A 24576-nucleotide genomic window follows, 5' to 3' on the forward strand; every position below is an offset into this window, starting at 1 on the left:
CCCGACCCCCTCAGATTCATGTTGTGACCCATTGAAGGGGCCTGACCTTCAGGTTAAGAACCACTGGAGTTAAAACTAGCTCCATCTTGAGCAGCTACAGCAGTAAAATGCTGCTTACACATTGATAAATCCTTACTTACAATCTATTATGTAATAAATAATAATACCAGGTCATTTTTCTGCAGAATGAGTAGTCCTTTAGCTGCATTAATATCAGAGACCAGAAGGTGGGAGCACAGACTCTAAAGCATAATTAAAATACCAAAATATATTCTGGAATATACTGGAAACCTTATAAATTACTGAAAGGGGTTCTCCACTAATTTAGTGCTGCACTTTCATAAAGTTAGAGGAATTATATGAGACAGAGTTAAAAAAGGAATAACAATAATTTCAGCCGCAGAGGACAATGTATCCTCCTGGCTTTGATAATTAGGATGAGTCGTGCTCCTACGTGACAAACCGGAGTCTCAGAGGACATTAGTCAACTGTTTCAACACAATGATTAATAACTCCAAATGATGAGTAAATTCAACATTTAATTTGTTCTCTCAAGATTTAGATGATTAAGGTTGTTTCCAGTAGTCATGTGAATGTAATGGAAATATTTTAAAAATAGACTCATAATGGGGTGGGATGGTAATCTAATGTGAAAAATGATTATAAAACAATTGGAAGCTGCTTATTTATTAAACTGATGGACATAAATGAACAAAAGACAAATATGAGAGTGGCTGAACCAAGAAATAAACCCAATAATTGGTTAAATGCAACTCAAAATTAGAACAAATCTGAAGAAATTAGAAAAATTGGTCAAACCATTTGGCTGAAAAGTGAGTTTTTCTAATCAAACTGTATTTAATCTTTGGAAACTTGGTACTACTGTTTGTTTTTTTCACCTAAAATGGTAGAAAATGCCTCGAAATAAGCGGTAAAAATTGAGGGATTGTATTATTTTATTCAGTACACACATGCAACAGACTCCTATTTATATATTCCATATAAATAAAAGTTGCACACGACTATTATTAGTCAGACAGCAGGTGAAAACATTCATTTATGGGGCCTTTCTCTAATAGTTTCAATGCTTATCAATGACCACTGAATCTGATGGAGGCAGTTTGTCTGTTGGCTTCTTTTAAACCTCCGATCTTCTTTGAGTTAACCACTAACTCTCAAATACATATAAACACCTATCTCTCTCTCTCACACACACATTTTAGAAACAGCCTGACTTTGACCGTTGACAAAATTATGATTTTTAATTTGATCTAGTTGTACTGTAATCAAAAGTACTGGGGAAAATGTACTTAGTTAAATTCTGTCTCTTATTTTTATTTATTTTTTTAATACTCTTTGTTTGTTGAAATGTGACCCACTTACAGTAGAAACTTTTCAGAAAATTAAAGCATGTAATAATCAACCATACCAGATTTGTATATTTTGCTAACTACTGTATATCCCTCCCATCATAATTAGACCTCTCATAATAATAATTTAAATAATTATAAATAAACTAACAGGCTTTGCTCAGTATATGTATATATGTTTTTATTTTTATATTAGTTTCTTGTATATTCTTCCATCTCGTATCAAACTGATTCATGACCTCCATTTTACTAATTTAATTTCACTTTTTCAGCCATTTATTTCTTTATCTGCTTTCGTGCTGCTTTTCTTAAAACTCTAAAAAGACATTTATCATGTTGAGAGAGCAGCTGTGGTGTTCATAAGATTATTTTTTGGGCTTTTACTTGACAATCCACAGCTTGATCTCTGGGAAACTGGATTTTACGTATGAAAGAATGAAGGTTTTAACAGGCTCCCTCTGTTTTCAGTAACAGCCTGTTTGTTTGGCTGTGGCTTTAGGTTTACACGGAGCAGAGAACTGACCTCAGACAGCTCTGAGGTGTAGTCCAGCCAAAGGATCAAAGGGGCCCCATGAGATCTGCTGTCCACTTTGCAATGATGCACTCTAGCGATCAAATATTAGAAGCCCTGTGGTCGCTCTTCGTTTTTCCCTTCAGCTTCAGGTAATAGAAGTCTCATTGCTGCAACAGTTAGTTTTGGTCACAGTGCATCTGTCACAGAGTCGCTAGCGTATCAAATGTCTAACAAAATACACTGGACCTTGTTTCACTGTGACCACGATGCCATTTGGCACATAGATGTGATTCTGGACAGAAACCTGGAGGGGAGGGGGGAGAGGAGGAGGACGTGTCTGTATCTGTTTGCTTTGGTTCTGATGGCGACTTTGTAATTAGAAAGCTTACTCATTATACAATGCAGCGCTGCACACTACTGTGACCCTGTTTACTCATCTGTCTGAGGGCTACGCTGATGTTCATGGTTCTATTGTTGGACTGATGTTTACATGGTAACGTTACTCCAGTTTCACCTGCATGACACAGGTGCAACACAGCTGTCTGACTTCTGAAGTTAATATTTCTTCATTTATTGATGGATGTGGCCGTTGGATTGAAGAAGATTCACTTTATTAATCCCTAATGAGAAAATAAGCTGCCAACGTAGCGCCCCGGGAGCAGTTAGGGGTTCGTTGCCTTGCTTAAGGGCACCTCAGCAGGGGCCAGGAGGTGAACGAGCACCTCTCCAGCTCCCAATCAACACTCCATACTGCGGTCCATGCTGCACTTGCATCGGCAACCCTTCGGTTCTCCAGGCTAAGTCCTGACAGACGAGCTACTGCCGCTGCATATGGCCTCTTAAGACCTTCATGTTGCCCAGAGGATGAAGCCTAAAGTATTTAGTTATCCACCATGAGGTCGACAGTTTTGTTTTTTAGTGAAATATCACAACAAAAGGATAGATTTTCATGAGACTTGGTCCTTTTATTTCTCAACATCTATACCATGGACTAGCTTTCAGACATTCATGTTCCCCAGAGGATGGATCTTGAAGACTTATCCCCTGACTGTTCCTCTAACACCACTATGAGGGTGACATTTGCATCTCGAACACTCTCAGATGACTTTCATGTTCCCTCTCAGGATGAATTGTTACAACACAGGCGATCCCTCAACTTATCTTGCAGCGCCAAGATCAGGTCGGCACATTTAACTCTTCGAGTATGTTGGTTCGTGACCAAATATCTGCAAAATGAATGACATCCCCATCAGTCTAAGCTGTGGAAATGTGAGCATGCTAACATGCTAAACACCTACTAAAGTATGTGAGCGTTCCTAAATTCAGCCTCACAGTGCTGCTAGCGTGGCTGTAGAGTCTTTTGTTCAAACTCTCTTTATCTTTTTTTGTAATACTTGAACTACTTGTTACAAGGGAGGCCAATACAGATGTACTCTACATGTGCTCTATCAGAAAATTAAGAAATATTTAATTGATTCCTCGCAGAGAAATTTGATTATATTACATTTTTGAATAGAAATGTATAAAAAAAACAAGAGATATTATAAGAAAAACAGAAAATAAGACATGTCAAAATATGTGTACTACAATATAAAAGAACATGAATACATAAATAAATGATTTTGCGGAGAAATGGATCCATGAATAATAAATAAGATCATTCAAATGAAAGGAGTAGGAGAGAATAATGTTTGGATTATGTTGTCATGTTTCCTCAACAGACTTTTTGCATAACCACTCTCTGACAGTGATATGAAAAGTATCAGGGTTGTGTCCTGGTTCGAATATGTGCTACACCGCGAGGTCATTAGCCTTCAGCTTCTTTCAGGCAGCTATCTCTGGTCCCACATTGACCTGCTTGTTTATTACCCAATAAACCTGACGAGAGAGCAACCAGAGATAGCAACACTGAATTAATTACTGTTTCTCTGTGCGAGCAAAGGCTGAGCAGGAAGCTACACTGGACTGCAGCCACGTAGCTGAGTGATTCAACCTGCCCATCCTTCAGAAAACAAACAAAATGAGTCTCAAATGATGTCGCACATTTGCATTTTCCTCTCAGAATCACCAGCAGACATATTACATACTGTAACCCACAGATCATCACAAGCGCTTTCTTCAAACAACATCATTGAAAAAGCCTCTAGAGGGTGAACTATTTATAATTCTGATGTGATTTCACCAAGTGGTTGTCAGACAGTTGGTTGCAAGAGTCTGTGCACGTTCTTAACAGTTTTCCTCACCACATGTTTTTATAAACGAGGAAGCTGAGACGCCTCGCGCTTCTCTGCACTTTCACAGCACTTTCACTCTCCCCCTGCAAGGTGAGCCTTTTCCTTTCTCTTCTCTCTCATCTTTACATGTTGTTCAGCCATGTTTCTGTGTCTTAACGATATGTCAGCCGTCCAAACTCTGAGAAAGTAGACATTGAGTTGTGGGTTTCATTGTCTAACTTCCTAGTCTTCGTTGAATTGAGTACAATCATGAGAACAAAATGCGAGGGTACACCGTAAAGAAGGAGCAGAAGGAAGTTAAAATAAGCAAGAATAAATAGAGATAAATTAATTTATAAAATAGTCATAAAACAATAGAATATAATTAAATAAAGACAATAAAGGCAATTAATTAAAGCTTTCTTATTAGTGCAAAATGTCTTAATTTTTATATATTTTTGCTTCAAACTGAGGGATTGTTGTACTTTAGAGAAAGAAAGAAAAATAATCAGGATGCTCAGAGAGAAACTCCAAAAACAGAACTGATCAATAGGGTTCTTGTGATGAGAAAACATTTAAAATAATGTATAAAAATATGTATTATATGGAAGCCCTAAAGGGCCATGCATGTATTCCTATATGTGTAGAAGTCAAATATACCATCCATGGCGAGGAATTATTGAGCAATGTGTTTTTACAGTACCTCAAATATATGAAAAGATTCCACTTGGAGGTACAAATATGGAACTTTTGTTCTGGCATTTCTTCACATTGGTGCAGTAAAATGCTTGATATTAAGTATGTTTTTTATTCATCATGGTTGCATGAAACACTTTAATGTAACATATTTGATTTTAAATGTAGGTTTGAATTATAGCTTACTGTTTTGAAAACCGGAAGGGAATACACTGTAAATTTTTTAGGGCTTCCGTAGTATTAAAAGATTAAATTTAGGACCTTTTTTTTTGGTTGTAGTTTTGTTGTTATTTTTGCTTGTTTGTTCTATTTTGAACGATGACACAAATGCCCCACAGGTCTCATGTTGCAGTGAGTAAACACGCCACAATCCCTTTTAATCTGATTGACTTTATTTCACTTTAATCTCATGACCTCACTGGTCAAAGTTGTCCTCTGACCCTTGGAATTCAGAGACCATAAACAGCTCATAACAGTGAGTGACAGACAAGGAGCCATGTGTCGTCTCACATTGGGGGGGGGGGTTAATTTTATCTTTTGGCACTTCCGAGTGTCCGACACCTGTGCTGCAAAGGAAAATGACAGTGAATAGGGACTGTTTGCATACCTCTGCCGAAGGTCAACGAGGGGTGACTTGATCACTGCGTGCCATGCAGAGCTGTGCGAATGTCTTAGTGCAAGGATGTGGACTGGATGTCATGTTGTTCTCGTGCAGAACGGAGGACAGAAAGTTCCGTTTAAGGCTCAAGAAAGTATCTGAGCTGTAACGACAGCCTTCAGGGGGGGCTGTAACACACTGGATTGTCAGTTATCCAGATGGTGGGTTTGTAAAAGCTCAGCCCTCTGTGGCAGCGCATGCATCATCCAAATGTCACCCTTTTCTTTTAGGCTGAAATACTTCAAGTTGAAGTCACTGAGTACAACCACAGTGGAAATATGTCAACGAAATACAAGACCAACAATGAACAAAGGAGTTCAAAAAATAGATTAAAAAGAAGGAGAAACACAAGAAGCATCAAACTTGGACATAATAATAATGATAAAAAATATTATATATAATATATTCAAATATTAATGCTGTCTTGTATGTAAATTAGCTGTATTTTGTCACTTATGCAAACAAATTATGACGTTGACACTAAATACTGCCCTCACAAATACACAGTATCCTTAAGACAGTGGATATTACAGGATTATATAGCATATTATACTTACACTATATGTATTGGCTCTTTGTTGACTCATTTTATACACTGACATATTGACTGAGCTTGAGGGAGATTAAAAAGTAATGAGGAAACCGTTTCAGACTCTCATAAAAGAATAAAGTAAATATCATAAAGGAAGACTGAGACCGCGCGCCTGTTTGTTGAGGATCAGTTTCCTCGTCACCATGTGGGATTTAAAAGTTCCCTGAGGTCAACAGGTGGTCCTCAACCCAACAGTCAGACACATTTTGCCGTAATTCAGTTTGTGTTCCTCAGCTCTGAGTAGACACTGACATACAATTCATCTCACAGGAGGCAATCTCCTGAAGGCGAATCCAACCAGCAGCAGATTCTTACAACCCTAACAGGAATGAAGTCTTTGTGATAGATCTGTTTTTCATTTTACAACCGACTTTAACATCTCTAATAGACAACAACTGTCTGCGAGATGAGACAGAACATAACTTTAGATAACTAACCAAGTGTATTTGTGTTTGTGCCGAGGCAACAAGGCCCCCGAGTGGCGTTCAGGGAGGAATCTGTGTCTGTGATAGGAGGCGTTATGAGGCTTTTAGTCTGATAAAAATAGTGCACAGCACTCCAAACAGGCCCTATGACACTAACAGACAGCTGCTTGTTTTTTTTTTTTTTTTGGGGGGGGGCGTGAACATCTACCACCACAGAATGAACAAAAAAAAAAAAAAAAGATTTCTAAAGCTAGGAAAGGTCATGAGGTTGTAAACAGCTGCAGATAAAAGGTATTTGTGTCAATGATGTAATTAACCAAAGAACAAGCAGGGGCCTAAGATCACTCCCTTTATCTATCTATCTATCTATCTATCTATCTATCTATCTATCTATCTATCTATCTATCTAGAAGAATATATGCCACTAATATACACGATACAATACCAGCTGACACGATAGGGGCCTTAAGGTGGGTCACATTTTGTTCATGAAGGAGAACTGGTAATAAAAATACAAATTTTGCATTTCTTTCCGTAACAGGAAGTCGGTGCTGCAATGCAGATCTTACACAAAATAGGGAACTATCAAAGGAAACAGACATACACGGCAGCTACACTAAATAAATAAAATGCTAATAAAATTACTGGATTGCAAGAACTCAATAATAAAGTGAGTCCGTTGGCTTTCCAATGATAGAAATAGATTTTGCTGTAAAATAATAATAGTCACTTTAAGAACAAACGGTCTGCTTTGTGATATATATGAATTATATAGAAATATATGCTGATTTGATTGATTGTGGCACATTAGTAAAGCAATGAATATAAATATCTGAAGGTGGCATTAGAATACATGTCTTTTCTCATTAAACTTAAATGTAAAATGTGCTCTTTTTTTTAAAAACCATGTTATTTTTTAATTAAATTAATGTAGATAATAAGATAATAAATATTTTTATACTGTGTGTTAACTGGTGCATAGCTCTAAAGTCCTAAAGGAACTTATTTGTGTTTACTTTAGAGGAGAACAGAGGGTTCATAGGTTTTACCCCCGGGCCGATTAATCCAAGATTTGCTCCTGAGCCACAGGTGGTGCAACAAGAAGAAAAACACCGCACTAGATAATGAGCTCCACTACATTTATACCCCCAGTGGCACAAAACACACACACACACACACACACACACACACACACACACACACACACACACACACACGCAGGAAATTTGACCCTTTTTTTTTTTTTTTCTCCCCGGGGACAAAATCACGCAAAGTCTCGCGTGATTTCCAGAGTAGCGCTCGAATGTAGCATCGTGAGCTAACACTTTCTCTCGACCGTTAGCTGCCGTTAAATCTCAATGCCTCCGAAAACACACGTTTAGCGCGGTGTACTGACACCGAGGGGCACCTCCGGGTGTATATCTGATGGGGAGCGGCCCGGTAATCCCGACACCCGGGCCTCTTCTGAAGGCGCGAGTTGCGTCCGGTAACGGTTGCTAACCGCTAAGCTAACCGCTAAGCTAACGTCGCTAGGTTGCTACATCCGCTTCCACTCCGCTCCGCACAGCAACCAGGAAGGAGGGAGCAGACGAGCAGGCGAGCTTGGCCCTCAAATCGGTTGCTCCACTTCTGCGGACTATTAATTCATAAAAAAAAAAAGGAAAAAAAAAGGAGCCTCGTCCGTGTGTTTTGTGAAAACGAGGAGCAGGTAATTACAACTTTGTGAGCGTCGTTTTGTAAGCGGATAGGTTGGAAGTTAGCTGCGGCTCTGCTAATGGTGAAGAGATTGAGGTTGCCGTTCACGTCCGTGCTTTCAGGAGCATTATCCATAACTCTGATCAGTTTTATTGGACTTTTATTCGCCTACAGTGTTGTGTGTCCTCGCTGAAGCGTCACTAACTCAATATTTGTGGCATTGTTTTAGTCTGTTATAACGTTTTCTGTGTATGTGTAACTCCAGCGGCGGCTGGTCTCTGCAGTGCTTATTATATTATGTTGTCTGTTTGGCACATAATGATGGTTATTAACGAGCAAACTGACCATTAATAGTGATAATAATAACGATAATAGCTACTATATGATGAGAACAGAACATATGAGACATTAAGCAGCGTGCTAGAATCAATAGATATTAAGAAATAATGTTAAGAAGTGGTTTAAAAGATGTTAGACTCAGGATCTCTTGCACTGACATGTATGGAAATGTATTTGTCCAAGTGAGGGTGAATGATATTAGGATTATATATTAAACAGCTATCTGTATTTTCAACATGTCTCACTATTATAATACTACATTTTAAGACCTTGACCTCAGTATCTCTAAGACTTGATTTGCCTTTTGACTTAAGAAACTCATAATTAAACCAGTTTCTGTCCCTTCTGGATATTTCCCCCTCCACAGTTTGTATAATGTGTTTGTTTTCCATTTGATGGGCAACGCTCTGTTTCACATCAACCCACAAAACCAGCCCGGCTACCACAACTAGAGCCCAGTCGTGCATCAAACTACACCAGAACACACAGTATGTATTCATGTATGTATGTTTAGTGGATGCTAGAGACACAGGTGTAGAAGTATAAAGCATATATTTACATTTCACTGCCTGTGCCTGTTAATAGTACTCGCTTGCTGGGCGTATAGCTGCACAGACCGCACCAGCACCGCTCTGATGAAATGGAAAAACTTGAAATTATTCGTGTAGAGTTTCACTTCCTGTTGGGTTTTGACGCCGGAGGGAGAGCTGGGTTTTTGGTAGCATACAGTAGATAATGTAACAAAAAGTCAGTCTGTCTGATGCACCTCCCTGTAATTATCATTCAGGGCATACGTGAAGTCTGCAGGGCCTTTTTCCCACAAAAGAACAGAATCAGAGATGATGCTGTGAATACAAACTATTATAAAGTGTGTGAAGCAGGTTGAACTAACACAGTAAAAACCTGCTTTTTGAGCCTTTTAGACATACAAACTGGTAATTCTACATTTAAAATGTTAAGCATGGAGACCTAGTTTCCCTAGTTTAACAAAGTGTTTTACATACCTAACAAACAGGGAGACCTTGGCAAGCAAAGAGGCATTGCTTATCTTAATTATGTGTATTCTAAGTTTGAGCTTCAAGGGCCTTTTTGTCCCCCCAGATTGTCCTAGGTGATCAATAAAACACTCGAGTGTCCTGCTTTAGATTTGGACGAACAAGGGGAAACCCTGTAAGAACACGTAGCAACCATTGTTTGGCACATAGCAACTGTTGTCCCTTCAAACATGACAGAAAAAACGGGCAATCCTCAACATTCAGTGAAAAACCCCCGTGGTGCATTTCATTAGGATCTCAAAGGGAATCTTGAATAAAATGCAAGCGCTTCAGACTCAGACTTAACCACTGGAGTAGCAGATTGTAGCAGACGTCATCGGTACGCGGGACGCTGCCTTTTTCATCTTTAAGAAGTCCCTGTAGTAGTAAAAGCAATCTTCCTTGCACGACCGCACTGAAGCAGCACTACCTGCTCCGGGGCTGCTGCTTTGTGAGAGACTCTGGTGGTCTGATCTCCATTTCTGCTGAAGAGACGCATAAAGAGAAACAAACAGTTTGAGGCATTATTTGAGCATCTGGTAAATAGGGAGCAAGATTCAGCTGAATTTTAGTCGGTATAATTGTAAATGTAATATTCATCTTTTCTCTTGTGGTAGAAGCTAACATAGATAGAGAAAATAAAGTTCAGCATCCTGAAGGTTTGGGAGGAAATAAGCGATGGCGTGTTCCCTTTAACGTTTCACCTCTTAAGTTGTCGTTTTCAGTCAGTGTTGATTCACCAGTTAGCCTGAGGGGTCAAAGTCACTCGACCGAAGCACTGTTTGTTTACCTCGGAGTACGTTTATCTAAATAATTTACAGAATGATGTAATGCAGCAGTGATCTAGTTGCTCAGTGGATGATATCTAGTGTTGGATATTTGTTTGGTCCCTTTTATGCTCATAGGTTTGTTTGTTTTTGGTCGTCCTTAAAGTCTCAGTGTACTTTAAAATGATGATTTTCTCTAACATTATAATCAGAGCATGGGGATACACTTGTGTGACTACTATATGTGTCCCCCTTTTTAGGACAGTATCTTGAATCTTTATATCTTTATATATAGGCAGCAGCAGTAGAGTGATGATAGGAAATGAGAGAGACGCAAGAAAGGTTGAGATTAGAAGCGGGGATGTTGCGGTTCATCACCCTTAATTCACGGGGGGGGAAGGGCGCCCCAGTAAAGGTATCTTGAGTTTTACACAATCACTGATGAGTCAGTTTTCTCACAATCGGCAGAAATTAACAAATAAAGTTTCCCACAGAACTGGTTGTGGAGCTTTAAACTAAATTTTGTTGCAAAGATGACATATTCTCAGAAGCTTATTTTGTGTTTTGTTTGTATCCCATCCTTGGACAGCTGCACTCTTCTTATTATTATATTATAATTGTGTCTGGTTTTACTCCTCTTGAGCCTTCATATCGTGCTGCACAGAAGCTCAACCTGTCTCCCGATGCTCCCGGCTCATGTTTACACGCCGCCCCTGCTGTCTGTTCCAGTTTTAAAGCTAACCCGCTGGCCCTCCGTACGTTATCACTGCTTTGGTTTTGATATATTTTTCTACGACTGTTCAAGGTCATGTGGGGCTTTCAGGGCTGTTGATGGCAGGTTTGAAAGCAGCTAGGTGCAGGGGCCTTGATGACGGGCGACAGGGTGTCATGTAAGCTGTCCAGTCCCAGCCTGTCAGCAGGTCTGGAAATATGTAGCTGTACAGTCGTGATAAATGGAGGATTTGTTTGAATTAAATTCGATGTTTTTTTTTTTTTTTTTTTTAAATAATCTATAAAATACACTTGTTGTTGTTTTTTTTTTTTTAAAGGAAAAGAATATCACTACTGGCCTAAGTGCAAAGATGTCAAAGGCTCCGGATTCTCCTGCTCGGTCCCGCTCCAGATCGAGGTCCAGATCCAGATCTTACTCCAGATCACCATCTAGAAGCCGTTCCAGATCAAGATCCAGAAAACGTCGCTATAGGTAAATCCAGTGTCACTGTCTTTTTCTTTGGGGTATGTGGTGAATATATGAATATATAGGTTTGACTTTGAATGATCATTTTTATCAAATAAGTTTTGAAAGGTAATTTTGTGCAGTGATTAAAGAGCAGCTACAAGGAGTTGGTGGGCACGCCAGTTCCTAAAAAACTTGTTCATAAATATGTTTTATCAGTGTGACAAATTTTTATTAGTTGATAAACATCAATATACATGACAGTATACGTAGTACATTTATTAACCATTCACTTTAAGCCAACCAAATGGAACTGAAGAACAAAACTGTTTTATTATTATTTATTTTTTAAGATTAATTAACGGAATATTGGATTGACTTTAAATAATTATTCAGATAATTTATACAGCTCATGATGCAAATGCACCTTGCAAAATATTAAAATTAGGGGTATTAATGTTAATAGACATTCAAATTCAGTGCAGCTGTTTAATAAGACCAAGGTCAAAACTATTAGTATTTAAAGACTTTCTCTTGCATTGATGACTATTATATTTCCTTCCGTTTTGTTGTCTTCATATAGAGGCTGTGGTTTGTTTGTGAGATAACACAAACATCAGCTGAGTAAACTGATATACTATTATCTGTCTGGCTTTGTAGTAGGACGGTGCAAAACAACAAGAAAATGACCAGTTCATGTTTCAGTTTTGTGTTTACTCACCATTTACTTCATTGCGACAGTGAAACAGCTCTGAAGGCCAATGCAGAGATAACTTTTTAGAATGAAGGCATATTTTTAAATCCAGTCGACTTTACACAAGATTTAATTGTTTTGAATGGATGGCATTTAAGTGAGTTACCAGATATTTGATCTTGTGATATATATCCGTATTCAGGGTTTCTTTCAGTTAACTCTAGTTGAACTTAAAGGTAAGGTGAGTTGGTTACCTAATGTTTTGTTTCTGGGCTCCACTCGTTTTCGGTTTGCCTTCAATTTGCATAAATGTTTTCATGTGTGGGGAAAATGCCTCAAGCAAATTAGCTCAGCTTCATTCTTGTTAGGAATCTCATGTCCTCATTTGTGATCTGTGTTACATTGTTAAGATGTCAACACCCGATACAGTGCTTCATTTATTTCATGTTAGTTTTAAAATGATCTAAACGAGTGAGTGCTTCCCTTGTTTTCGGTCCTTATTTCAGTTTGAAGCTCAAAGTTTAAACACTTTGAGTGAGTTGATTTGATCCCTTTTAAAGAGTATTGCTTCACTGCGTGTCAATGATTGTCAAAGAAAAATAGAATGGAGAGCGAGTACTCTTGGCCTTGCTGTATCTCCCTCCCCCTTTACTGCCTCCTCCCTCTGGGGATTAGAGCAGGTTGTGTCCTGGGTGTACCCTTTGTCCAACACATACATTAAGGCGACACCGGCTGTCCTGCTTGTGGGAGTACACTGAATTTTATTTGCACTGCATCATAGTCTGATCTGTTACAATGAAAAAGTGTGAGGGGTAAGCAGAGAAATTACAATTTTGTGTTGGCATGTACTTGCAAACTTGATGTTTATGTCTTTGGTCAGGACAGGTGCAGTGTTTGTGTAACTTACATGCTGCTTTACATGTCTATTATCATATAATTTTGTTTTGTAACATGTTGGCACACTGGAAATTACTTGTAGTCTTTCATAAGTAAGTTGCAGATATCGTTTGCATTAAAGTCTGTACCACTCTCACATCAACAGTTGTTTGTTCTCATTGTTGCAGCCTGCTGAAAGCTGAAATTATTCAGTGTGTATGTCTTCTGATATAGCTATATTATTTTATATTATATTATATTATAAAGAATTACATTTATGTCTCTCTGAGTGAATGACACAGTCGTCTGGCTGTGTTCACACTTCCCAGTCATCATCACTAAGCTCATACTGCCCCCTGTTGACTTGATATGCACCTGGGCAGAAGTAGGTCCCAGTTTCTTGCAAAGGCTACTCAAAATGTGGTTTTGGGGCCACCAGAGGCCATTGTGTACACCTGGAGGGGTCCACAAAAATCTCACCAACTCTCAACCTGTTGCTTTGAGAAGATGCAATAGGCTCCATCTGCTGGTCAGACAACTGAATTATCAGTTCCGTCTTTTAAAATGGTCTCTTGTTGTAGGTGTATAATACAATATAGAGCTGTAACTAACAGTTTATTTATTATATTTATTTTATATTAATCAGATTCTTTTCTAGCTGAATTGTTTGTTTTGCCTGTAACTTGAGAAAATGGTGATTGGCTCTTTACTTGCAGGGATGAACAATGTGTTCATCCACACCATTTGCTTTGCCCTCAATAACATTTTTCTTTTACTATCTTTTCTGTCTTCTCTCTCATCCAGTTCTAGGTCTCGCTCCCGCTCTCGTTCTCACTCTCCGTCCTACAGAAACTATCCAACCAGGGACTATCAGAACAACAGAGGTGGTTTCAGAGGCTACAACCGAGGCTACCGGAGGCCCTTCCACTACCGCGGCAGAAACCGAGGCTATTACCAGCGCGGCCATTACCAGAACAGGGGAGGAGGTGGCGGCTATGGCTATAAGAACAATTGGCAGGGTGGCGGTGGAGGATGGCACGACCGTCACCATGACCAGGACCACCACTCACACAGCCCCAGGAGGGGGCGCTCACGATCCCGCACACCCAAGAAGCGATCTGGCAGCCGAAGCCGTTCCCGCTTCTCTGACCGCTCCTCTTCAGGTAAATCCCGACACTCCAGGCGCTCCAGCTACTCCTCACGATCCCGGTCCTCATCACCACGTCGTCGCAGCAGCAAAGGCAAGCCCGGTTCCAAGGACGGTAAAGACAAGCTAGTAGAAAGTCAAGTAGAGAAATCGGGTCAGGCAGCAGACGGCAGCGCCATCGAGAAGGCATCCGGAGGTAAATGGATTGACTATGACGCCAGCCCCAAACGAGCCAGCCCAGACAGTAAGAAAGAGGATGTTTCCACTAGTCCTGAGGGTAAAGGGCCCGGAAGCGGCGGCCCTCTGTGGAAAACCATCGGCAGCGTGTCCCCTCCGCCAAAAAGCCCCACAAAGTCGGGACAAACCGCCTCCTTCAGCGGCTTTGGGTTCTTCTCAAAGGAAGATCTCAAAGCTGGAGATAAGACTGTGATCTCTGCCGCCTTCAAAAAGTATGTCTATTACTTTTTTTTTTTGTTATTTGAATGTAATTACATTCTTTTCTTTTTAAGTTCCCTAACAAATTATGAACGTTATTTTTCTTTCAAACATGTTTAGTCTTTTTTTCAAAGATCCTTGGATGAATACAGGTTTAAAAGGAAAACATAAGACTCCTGATTTTAAGTGCATTGAAAATGTAGCCGGCTGTTTACTGTGCACTGAGAGGAAGTTGTATGAAACGGTGGTGGGTTTACGTGAGTATGATTACTGCAATGTGAGTCCTGGTCTGTACTGTTTGCATTAAGGATGGGCATTTCTTTCTTTCTCTGTTTTTACTTTTATTAGAAATGATCAAGATAGGAAATTAAAACTAGAAGCCGGTCTGCTCCTGATAAAAGTCTGTGAGCAGCTTGTAGGTCTATCTGTTGTAGGGTAACTGGCATTTTTGCAAGCAGTCAGGAGGCAGTGGGGATTTAAAGGTCTTGCTTTTGTTTTTAAGAATAATTTGACTTGGGGAATAGAAGAGACTGAATTTCTATGTTAACAAGCAGGTACATTAATACTGAGAATAATGTCCCAAATATTAATCCAAAGAAAACTCCATTTTCATTGAAAAGTTGCCATTTTTAGGATAAATTGGCTCGTCCAAGTCAACTGAAATTGGTTGCAAGTCTTTGGAGTCTTAGATTTCTAAAGCCTCTTTTTTTCTAATTCCTCTTTAACACACTAACAAACATAAAAAGGTTTTTGCTGTCAGCTTGTAATATTATTAGGCAGTAAGAGTTACAGTAAGGTATTCTCTCAGCATTGTTAGATGCTTAGTTTTTGAAGTTCATATTTTGTTTGGTGGTCTACTTGGGGTCGTTTTGCAGACACACTTTTCAGGTCGTCCTTGCAACAGATTGCTGCCATTATAAAAGCAGTTTTTTTGTATGCATGCCCATCCCTGATGTGTATTACATTTTCTTTTTCAGTTTTCGAGAATATGTTATACTTGTGTCACAGTTTTCTTCTTACATTGCTCATCTCTGTCTGAAGTGTTATTAAAATAAAGCATATTAGTCATGTACCTAGCATGGCAGTTACTAAAGCTCAGGTTGGTTCTTCTGTTTCAGGTTCTTGGCTGAGAATAAAAACAAAAAGCAGGCTGCTGAAAAGGAGAACGGACGCGATAAGGACCAGAGCACCACAGACAGAGAGCTAGAGAAAGGAAGCAAGTCCTGGAGACCTTTTCAACATCTCGTCCACATCTTACAGCGACTCCAAGGAAGACAAGACCATGCCTTTCTTCGATGCTGGAGAAGAGGAGTTCCTCAAGTCTCACGGGCTGAAAGACAGGGACATTGAGGAGGAGGGAGAGGTCAAACCCACCCTCACAGCTCGGGACATTTTCGGTAAATGGGGAGATGAGCCAAGCTATTCGACGTCCTACCCGTCAGTCAAAGAGAAGAGCCGGAGAGAAGAGCCAGAGCCCTTAGATCACATGGAGGAGGAGTTGTACCGAAGCCGCAAGCACAGCTCCAAGAAAGAGGAGAAGTCCAAGAAGAAGGAGAAGAAAGAGAAGTCCAGAAGGAGTCCGTCCCCTCCCATAATCCCCAGAGAGAAGGAGCGGCCGCTGTTCCCTGGAGCTTTCCCTCCTCGCGAGGAGTCACCTGTACGACACATGTCTGCAACAAGGGAGGAATTTGACCTCAAAATCGGTTCTTTAGATGAATTGCCCAGGTATGTGTAGTAATATTCATTCATATAATGTAAGTAATCTCCTGTTTTAGGACTAACTGTAACAGACACACTATATACAGACTTTAAAATCTAGCTAGCAGAGCAACACTAAGGCTTTAAACAACCCATAATGCAACACTTCCTGTAATCAAGTTCAATCCAGTTGCAGCCCGAACCTTTTTTAACCGTATTTCCAGACAGTTGGCAGAAGAAAGTGTTAATTAATGCGTGTTTCCATCTGCTACTGGTGTTCTTTATTTATTCTTTATATGAACAACAGTTACAGTGAAGCACTCATTGGCATTAAAACTCTTAAATCTCAGGCTCCCTCCAACAATGCCCATACAAATATGTATAAAAAAGTGTATTATTTTTAAGAACCTGAGACATAAAGTAGTGCAGCAGCTAAAATATAGGAATAAAATATAATATATAAAGAATATAATACTGTGGTAGATGAGTGATGTGTATTAGATATATTTATATCAAGTTTGTTAACAGTAGTGTTGTCAGTTATAGATTTAGTTAGAACAGAGTTATGATCTTTTAGCCTTTGTTACCCTCAGGTGTGCGTAAACTACAGGTTATTAACTTCTCTATAAAATACAAAAATGTGAAATGATCTGTTGTCTTATGGGCCATGAGAAGAAGGTAGTTGTCGTTATCAGCTGAAAGAAATGCATATCGTGCATCTCTAAAGTGTATATACGTAATGAGAACAGGTTATAGACATGCAGATGGATCAATATATACAGCTAGTAGTAGTAACAGGTAGTAAAATAAATATATACTTACTATGTAAATAAGCAGGTAGTAATGCATGTGTATACTGAGATCTGTAATATTTGGAGTTGAGATAAATCGAGAAACCGTTGGTGGTCCATTAAACCGTTGGAAGATGGTGGAAATAAAGCATTTATGTTTTTGAAAATGTGCATAAAACATGTGAGTGGAAACACTTTATAGGAGCTGGTGGCCCAGTTGGTATCTACAGTTAAAAGAAGAATATCTAATGACGTGAATACGCAGTGATATTCGTCCACCCGCTCGTCCTTTATTTGGCCCAATATGGTAGATATATTATGTTGCTTTGAAGCCTTATCTCGCCCTCTTTAATCAACTCACTTCTTCTGTTCTCTCAGCTCTTCCCTGTCTAAAGATCGCGATCGCCTCCTGCCCCGAGATCTGCTCAATAAGAAAGATCCAGAGTTTCGTTCCATTTTCCAGCACATTCAGTCAGCACAGCTCCGCCGCAGCCCCTCTGAGCTGTTTGCTCAGCACATAGTCTCAATTGTGCACTACATCAAAGGTAGAGTATGATTCATGCTGGGTTTGTCCTCTCAAGATGACAAGACAAGTGGAGTTTGGACAGTTGACGAGACCTGCTGGACACTTATTCATTACTTTAATATGTTTAGTTACCACAGATGGTGGCTGCTGTATGTGGAATAATAGTTTTTCTCCCTTTTTATTCGCAGCTCAACACTTCAAATCCTCAGACATGACTTTGAGTGAGCGGTTTGCCATGTACCAAAGAAAAGCTGCAGAGGTAGAAATGATGAAGCCAAGGAAGAGCCCAGAAATCCACAGGTATCTCCAACGTCTAACTAGCTGATCATAAGTAATTTATTCAACATGTCCGTCACGCAGTCTTTTTCCCCAATCACTGCCTACTGACATTAGACTCTTTCCCCTCTCTCTCTCAGGAGAATCGATGTTTCCCCCAGTGCCTTTAAGAGGCACTCTCACCTGTTTGAGGATATGGAGGAGACGAGCTACAAGGTGACCAGCCCTTTTGAAATTTGAAGTATTTTGGAACAAGCAAATTTGAGACGATCCAAAGCAGCAGTGTTCAGCTTTGTGCTTTTCTTTCAAAGGATGCATATTTCTAAATCAAAAGAGCCCAATTGTGTTTTGTAAGTGCCAAGCAAGCCCCCCAGCGTATGAGATATGGTTATTGATTGGGTATGTACGAACCCAAGCAAAGGCTAAAAGGAAGTGAATTAAGATCCTGAGTCCAAGCCTCTCAAGGAACGCTTATCAGTGCCTTTACCTTGTAAGTATTTTTCCTAAAAAGAAAAAATCAAGCCACAAAAAAAGTGTGAAATTATATTTATTTTAATGAGTTACATGCATGCTGCTGGTTTCCACAAATACTGTTACATTGTGAAAAGTCATTTTTATAAGAAATAAGCATTTTGTATTCTTTATGTACTACACATAGTGTTTAATGTAATGTCATATTTATCAGTATTCACATTTTGTCTTCACCACTAGAGGGAACACAGTGCTTATGTTATGTTGTGCACAGTGCAGATGTGTATGTTTTCACCAGTATAGCATTTTTGAATCTGTGGGAGTATGTGGGCTTGATTGCTTCATTCAAAAATTGCCAGTCAGTGTTGCAAACAACTTCTGTAGTGGCTGACGAACGACATATCTCCGCAGGATCCAAGTCAAAAGTTCAAAGGCGACGTGATGGACCTTCGCCTGGATATTGAAAGGCGTAAGAGGTTCGCTGGGAAGGACTACAAGCGTGAAGGGGGAAGGAGCCCTGGTGGCTCCCGAGGACCGAGCAGAGAGAGGTCCTCTGAGAAATCTGGGAAACACCACAAGAAATCCAAGTGCGTTCAGTCTCCACTAGAGGTTGACACAGTCAGGAGTGGTTACTGTTGTTAGCGGGGACACAAACATTATCACCTCTTCTTTAAGCATCTTTTAAACACCCCACCACGGCAAAGAATTGGTGCCTTACAGTAGTTGGCTTATCGCATTATATGGGTCAGTTCTTTGTTAGAAGAACATTTGATTAATTAGGAATACACTGCATTTCCTGTACACCTTCAAAATTAAAGCGTTCTTGTGATTGTATGGTGGAAATAGGGTACAAGATGGAAACAGCAGAATAAAATGAGCATAAGCAGCTACAATATGTACACTGTTGGAGAGTGTATCGGGAATAGATTAAAGTAGATTAACACTGATTTAGGAGTGAAATAACCTCTTTAACCGAATAACGCCTGCAGGTTTGTACACCATGGCGTTACTTAAACATATAATGCTATGTCTGTGGGGTGAGGCAAGTAAAGGTCAAAAACATTAGTGCTCCCAAAATGAAACTAGTAAGGACTTTGCTGAGGTAGTTCATCTTATTTAAAGAAAGGTTTTGGGTGTTTTTTGTTTTTGTGAAGGAGGAAGAGGTGAACACATCAGTCATGTCTCCTGTAACCATTGTAACTACTCTTCAAACCACAGCCTTGACATTCAAACCACTCATTCATATGCATTACGCCACTCACCTCCAACCCTTTTCATGTTGTGTGCCCATAGGAAGGGTAAAAAGAAGCGGGATCGCTCTCCGTCCTCCTCTTCCTCTTCCTCCTCTCCATCCCCGTATCCTCCACCTTTCAAAGGTAAAGAGTACATGGGAGAGGGGATGGAGCACTCGGAGGAGGGCTACAGTCACTCACGTTATCCTCCACGGGACTACAGTGGGCCCGCAGACAGAGCCCCTCGAGATTACGAGGGCCACAACGCAGAGAGGGGCCGGGGCCGTGGATTTGTAAGTTCCCGTCTGTTCTTTGTTCAGCTCTTCAGCTGTGTTTTTACTGACATCTCATCTTCTTGCAATTCTCTGTCCTAATGGCATCACAGTAGACTACCCTTCTCTGCTCTGTTCCTTCCTCCTAATACTAAGGAACATAATGTGGATGGTGATGATAATGATGATGACACTCTATCATACATATTCCATGCACTACCTGATTTTTATTAAGGTAACGTAGCGCAAATCAGTGGAACTTCACCTCATCACTAAACAAAATGCCTAATTTCCATCAGTATGGCTTTTTATTTGTGTGTTCTGTCGTTCTCATCGTACCTGGGTCGATTTTATTTGACAAATGTTCCATCTTATTGTGAAAAACACGTCTGTCCCCTTGACTGCGAGTTTAAATCCAACCTGTTGTTTTGATTTCAGTTCCCCAGAGTGAGAGGGAGAGGTTGGAACAGGGGAAATTATCCAGGCAACAGCAGTAATGGAAACCCTGCCAATATGAATCCTCCAGTGCGCCCCCCGGAGGAGGAGTGGGACCCTGAATACACTCCCAAGAGCAGGAAGTATTACCTGGTAAGTCTCTACTCATTGATTTAGTGGCACACAGAGACGTTCCTGAACATCTCTCTTGTTCACTGAAGACATTTTGACGTGTCACAGTAGACATATAATAGAATAAATGATGGCTGAATTTTATTTATCTGTTTCAGTTTCAGGGACCTGGTATTGTGCATGCTGGCTCACTGTCTTAACTTACAGGGACACTTATAACAGAGCCATTGTTAATGAGTAACATCTGTGCTTTTCCTACTGTGACATGTCAAAATGTCTGCTGTGAAAAAGAATCGTCAACCTACTCAACATAATTTTCTGCCAAAGGTTTGTTTATTTTACATTATTATTCCTGTTTGTGCTGTTTTCTTTGTGCGTTTCTCAGTGATGTAAAGTGGGGGGGGGGTCATTTCAATCAAAATGTTACTCAGATTTTATAGGCTTAACTAAATGTCCCTACAAATACTCATGCTTTGATTTGACTTTAATGTATATATTAAATTTAACAATTAGATTGTAGTCCACTCAAAAACCAAAGTAGTCCTCATGTTAAACACATGGAAACAACGTTTTGGCTTTAACTCATCATTATGAAGTAAATGTTGATAAGCCTCGCTTTCATTATGTAATGCGGTCTGCCACCGAGCACCAATATATACCGGGGAAATAAAGGCTAGACTAGCAAGGCTTCCAGCAAAAATAGACAGTGAAAAGGAGTCTGTTCATAGTCTTATCGACATTATACAAGCAACATAAACAGCTTTCACTCGAGATTCAATGTCTATATCTGTAGAATGTGTCACAGACACGAAAAAGCTCAACACCTCCTGTATCCGTTTGAGATTAAAAGCTCTCTCGTGATTCTGACAGAACAGAATCTGTTCACATGTTAACAGGACTTTTATTAAACTGAAAGGCAAACTCAGTAGAGAAAGATAGGGCTGAAGCAGTTCAAAGAGCCAGCTGTCACGCACTGCTCAGGTAGGCAGTGTGAAGCAGGTTTAAGACTCTTCTCAGGGTTTAGTCGACTGTTAGGAGGCAGCTCTAATTGAAACACTGCAAAATAAATAATAAATAAATATCAAGAAATCAGTCCAGAGTTGAGTTCCGGCAGTGTAAAAGACTCCCCTTCCTCTTCCAGCATGACGATCGCGACGGAGAGAAAACCTGGGTAGACAACCGCGGAAGAGGCCGGGGCGCCTTCCCAGCTCGCCGGGGACGCTTCGTCTACCGAAAGGGAGGCAGCAGCCCGAAGTGGACCCACGACATGTTCCAGGGGGGAGAAGAGGGGTCGCTGGGAGACGACAACCTAGAAGTAGACCGTAAGGAAACCAAGAACGCCGGAGACGGCAGCACCCCGAAGCAGTAGACGTCTGACTCCATCACCCTACACGTTGACGAGCGTCTCACGGACGGTTACAGTGACGATGAAGGGGTTATTCTTTATTTTCCCCTCTACGTCATCCCATCGTTTAATGGTTAAAATGTTCAGTGAGTTTGAGCCTTCTCACAGTTAAAGTGAAGAAAGAACTGACTCGAAAGAAGAGCAGCACTCTGTTACTTTTGTATGTGAGGTTTCAGCTTAATTTCAGAGTTTTTGTTTCGCAACTGGTCGATTTAATTGTATCTTTTAGGGGAGAAATTACTGAGGCAACAAAGTTCAACATTCTCTGTAAAGGTGGAGAAAATAAGAAATGCATTTGTGCCTTAGAAAATAACAATAATACAGTGATGTGTTTGAAGGTACAGCCCCGGTTATGAGAGGTGCAGCTCTGTACCTGTTTATAAGCGTAGGAAGACATTAGATGATGTCCATTTCATTGTTTATGTTTTTCTGTTTGTGTTTTGGGGGCTGTGCTAAACCGTTGATGTTACTGCATGAAACGTTGGATTCATACCTTGCTCCACGGGACCAATCAGTAGCGGGCTCAGGGCTCCTGATCGTCTGGATTATCTCTCACGAGAAGTTACTATCTGTTTTGAACCCCTGAACGATTGGTGTTTGTCACTTATATTATCCGAGCTTTTTCATATAGTGCCACTTCACCTGTACTTCTCATTAGGAGGTAAAAAGACAGTTTTATGTGTGTGGGCTACAGTATATTCTCATTCATTGTGGGTGTTTTTCAGTTTAAAAAAACAACAAGTGTGAATTGGCACCGAAATCGCCTGATTTTCTTTAAACGGTTTAAACACATGTAGGTTTTTCTTCCTCTGTCATATCAATTTAGGTAAGTGGCTAAATTTTTGTTGAGATTTTTAATAAAAAAAAAAAAAAGGATAGTTATTACGAAAGGTTAATATGTGAATAGAATTATTAGACCTAAATTATTGTAATCTTAACATCTGGGGAGGAGAGGGGAGGGAACACAAACAACATGGTTCTTTTTTTAAAACAGTCGCAGTAATCGTCTCTCAAAAACAATCTGTCGGAGAAAAAGTGAAGCGAAACCTGAGAATTTGTGACGAAACATTTTGTCAAAGGCAAAGATGAAATTGTTTTATTTTAAAGAGGAGTCGACACAAACTAGTTTTGTGTGTCTCACTGCTGCTTTGTCCCACTTTGGACTGTACATACTGCATGTACTAAACTGAACTGTAGGACTGTCCTTTCTTTTTGTTTAATCTGAAGCTGAAAACTTTTTTACTGTTCTCAAGAGCTTTGAAGTACTTGTCTCTTTCATTTTCAATAGGTTTCTTTTTCCTTTGATTCAGGGCAATTCTGTGAGTGTGTTTTTATTTTTGAGACCTACAAATGAGCAGGCTGTAGAAACCCAGCCCACTGTGTTCAATGGTTTGTGATTTACTTCATTGTTTGGGGTCTGACGTACCCCGCTGCAGTCTGTGTACAAATATGAATAGTTGCAAAATCAAACAACTTTTTTTCCTCCTTCTGATCTTATTAAAAACCCAATATGTATAAAAGTATTGAAGTGGTAACTTTTAGATTGGATACAAACCCGCACATTTTTATTATTGATTAATCTGCCGGTTATTGTTTCTTGATTGTTTTTGTCTTTAAAATTATCTTTTAAAAAAATGGCCAGTGTCATTTTCCAGAGCATTTTAAACAGTTTAAAGTCAGAACATCTAAAGTTTACTATTGATTTTCTATCAAGAGAAGTAAATCCTAACGTTGGAGAAGCTGAAAGCAGAATGTCATTTTTGCTTGAAGTGTTCAGAGAAGGGACCGAGTCATTATTTTGAGTTTCGAGTCCTAAGCAAGTCATAATGGACTCTTTAACAAATGTAATGCTACTCTAACAACAGAGTTATAACATTGAGAAAGAATATTATGATTCTTTTTTCAGATTAATATTCAAATTTGTCGTCATGTTTTGGGTGAATGAGTCTGGGAGGGAACTGCTTCTGTACGGCTGAAATGGAGACTACGCAAACAAAATCCTCTTTGGTACAGTTTTTTTCTAACTGGTTCTTAGTAATGTAAAATTAGTTCTTTAACTCATGTAAAGATATTAATATTGTATATTTTATATAATAATATATAATCACATCTAGTCAGATCTCAAAGTTAATTTATTAGTTGATTGACAACTATTTTGATAATCGCCATTTTTCAAGCTAAAGTCCGTCATATTTAACCGTTTGCAGCCACATGTGGCTCCAGAGATGAAATATGTCAACAACTATTGGAGAGATTACCAAAACAATTTGGTTCAGACTGAACTATAAAAACTTTGGTGACCCTTTAACATCATTCAGCCTGTAAAACTTTACATTCCCAGCAGCCTCGGCTATACTTTGTGTGCTTTCAACTACATATACCGCTCCTGTTTACAGCTGGAGTGTCTGAAACATCAATTCATTATAATATTTAAGCCATTCTCAAGTATCAAGTTGGTGAGACAATGATAAATATGTTTTTTTTAGAGCTGTTAAAGAGGCACCAAACAGTCTGTGACAGTTAGTCACAGACTGAGCAGACGCCATCGGGTCATGAGGTTTTGTCAGTATTGAGCAGTTTTTCTCCAAACACCTACAACAATCTCCAATTCAGCCCTTCATAACGTGACACTGGACACAAGCTCTCCAGTTGTAACATAATCAACCCGTTCATGGACGGAGGAGGAAACTCCAGCCAACAGAAAAT

At 39.7% G+C, this 24576-nt stretch overlaps 1 protein-coding gene and 1 long non-coding RNA gene across 2 annotated transcripts; both read left to right on the forward strand.

Annotated features, from left to right (window-relative positions):
- Nucleotides 1-7710: 7710 nt before the first annotated feature.
- On the forward strand, nucleotides 7711-8991 carry LOC127357516 (uncharacterized). Its single transcript, XR_007882272.1, has 2 exons — nucleotides 7711-8176; nucleotides 8870-8991. It is a non-coding gene; the product is annotated as an uncharacterized LOC127357516 (long non-coding RNA).
- A 3898-nt stretch (nucleotides 8992-12889) lies between these two features.
- On the forward strand, nucleotides 12890-23393 carry thrap3b (thyroid hormone receptor associated protein 3b). Its single transcript, XM_051389743.1, is given in 11 exon segments — nucleotides 12890-12986; nucleotides 13855-14646; nucleotides 15751-15856; nucleotides 15858-16357; nucleotides 17500-17666; nucleotides 17836-17947; nucleotides 18064-18139; nucleotides 18806-18981; nucleotides 19688-19919; nucleotides 20337-20486; nucleotides 21607-23393. Coding segments are annotated over 11 exon segments (2556 nt in total). The 5' UTR covers nucleotides 12890-12969; the 3' UTR covers nucleotides 21835-23393.
- Nucleotides 23394-24576: the final 1183 nt, after the last annotated feature.

This window comes from Dicentrarchus labrax, unplaced genomic scaffold (genome assembly GCF_905237075.1).
Source record: "Dicentrarchus labrax unplaced genomic scaffold, dlabrax2021, whole genome shotgun sequence".
Classification (NCBI taxonomy): Eukaryota; Metazoa; Chordata; class Actinopteri; family Moronidae; genus Dicentrarchus; species Dicentrarchus labrax.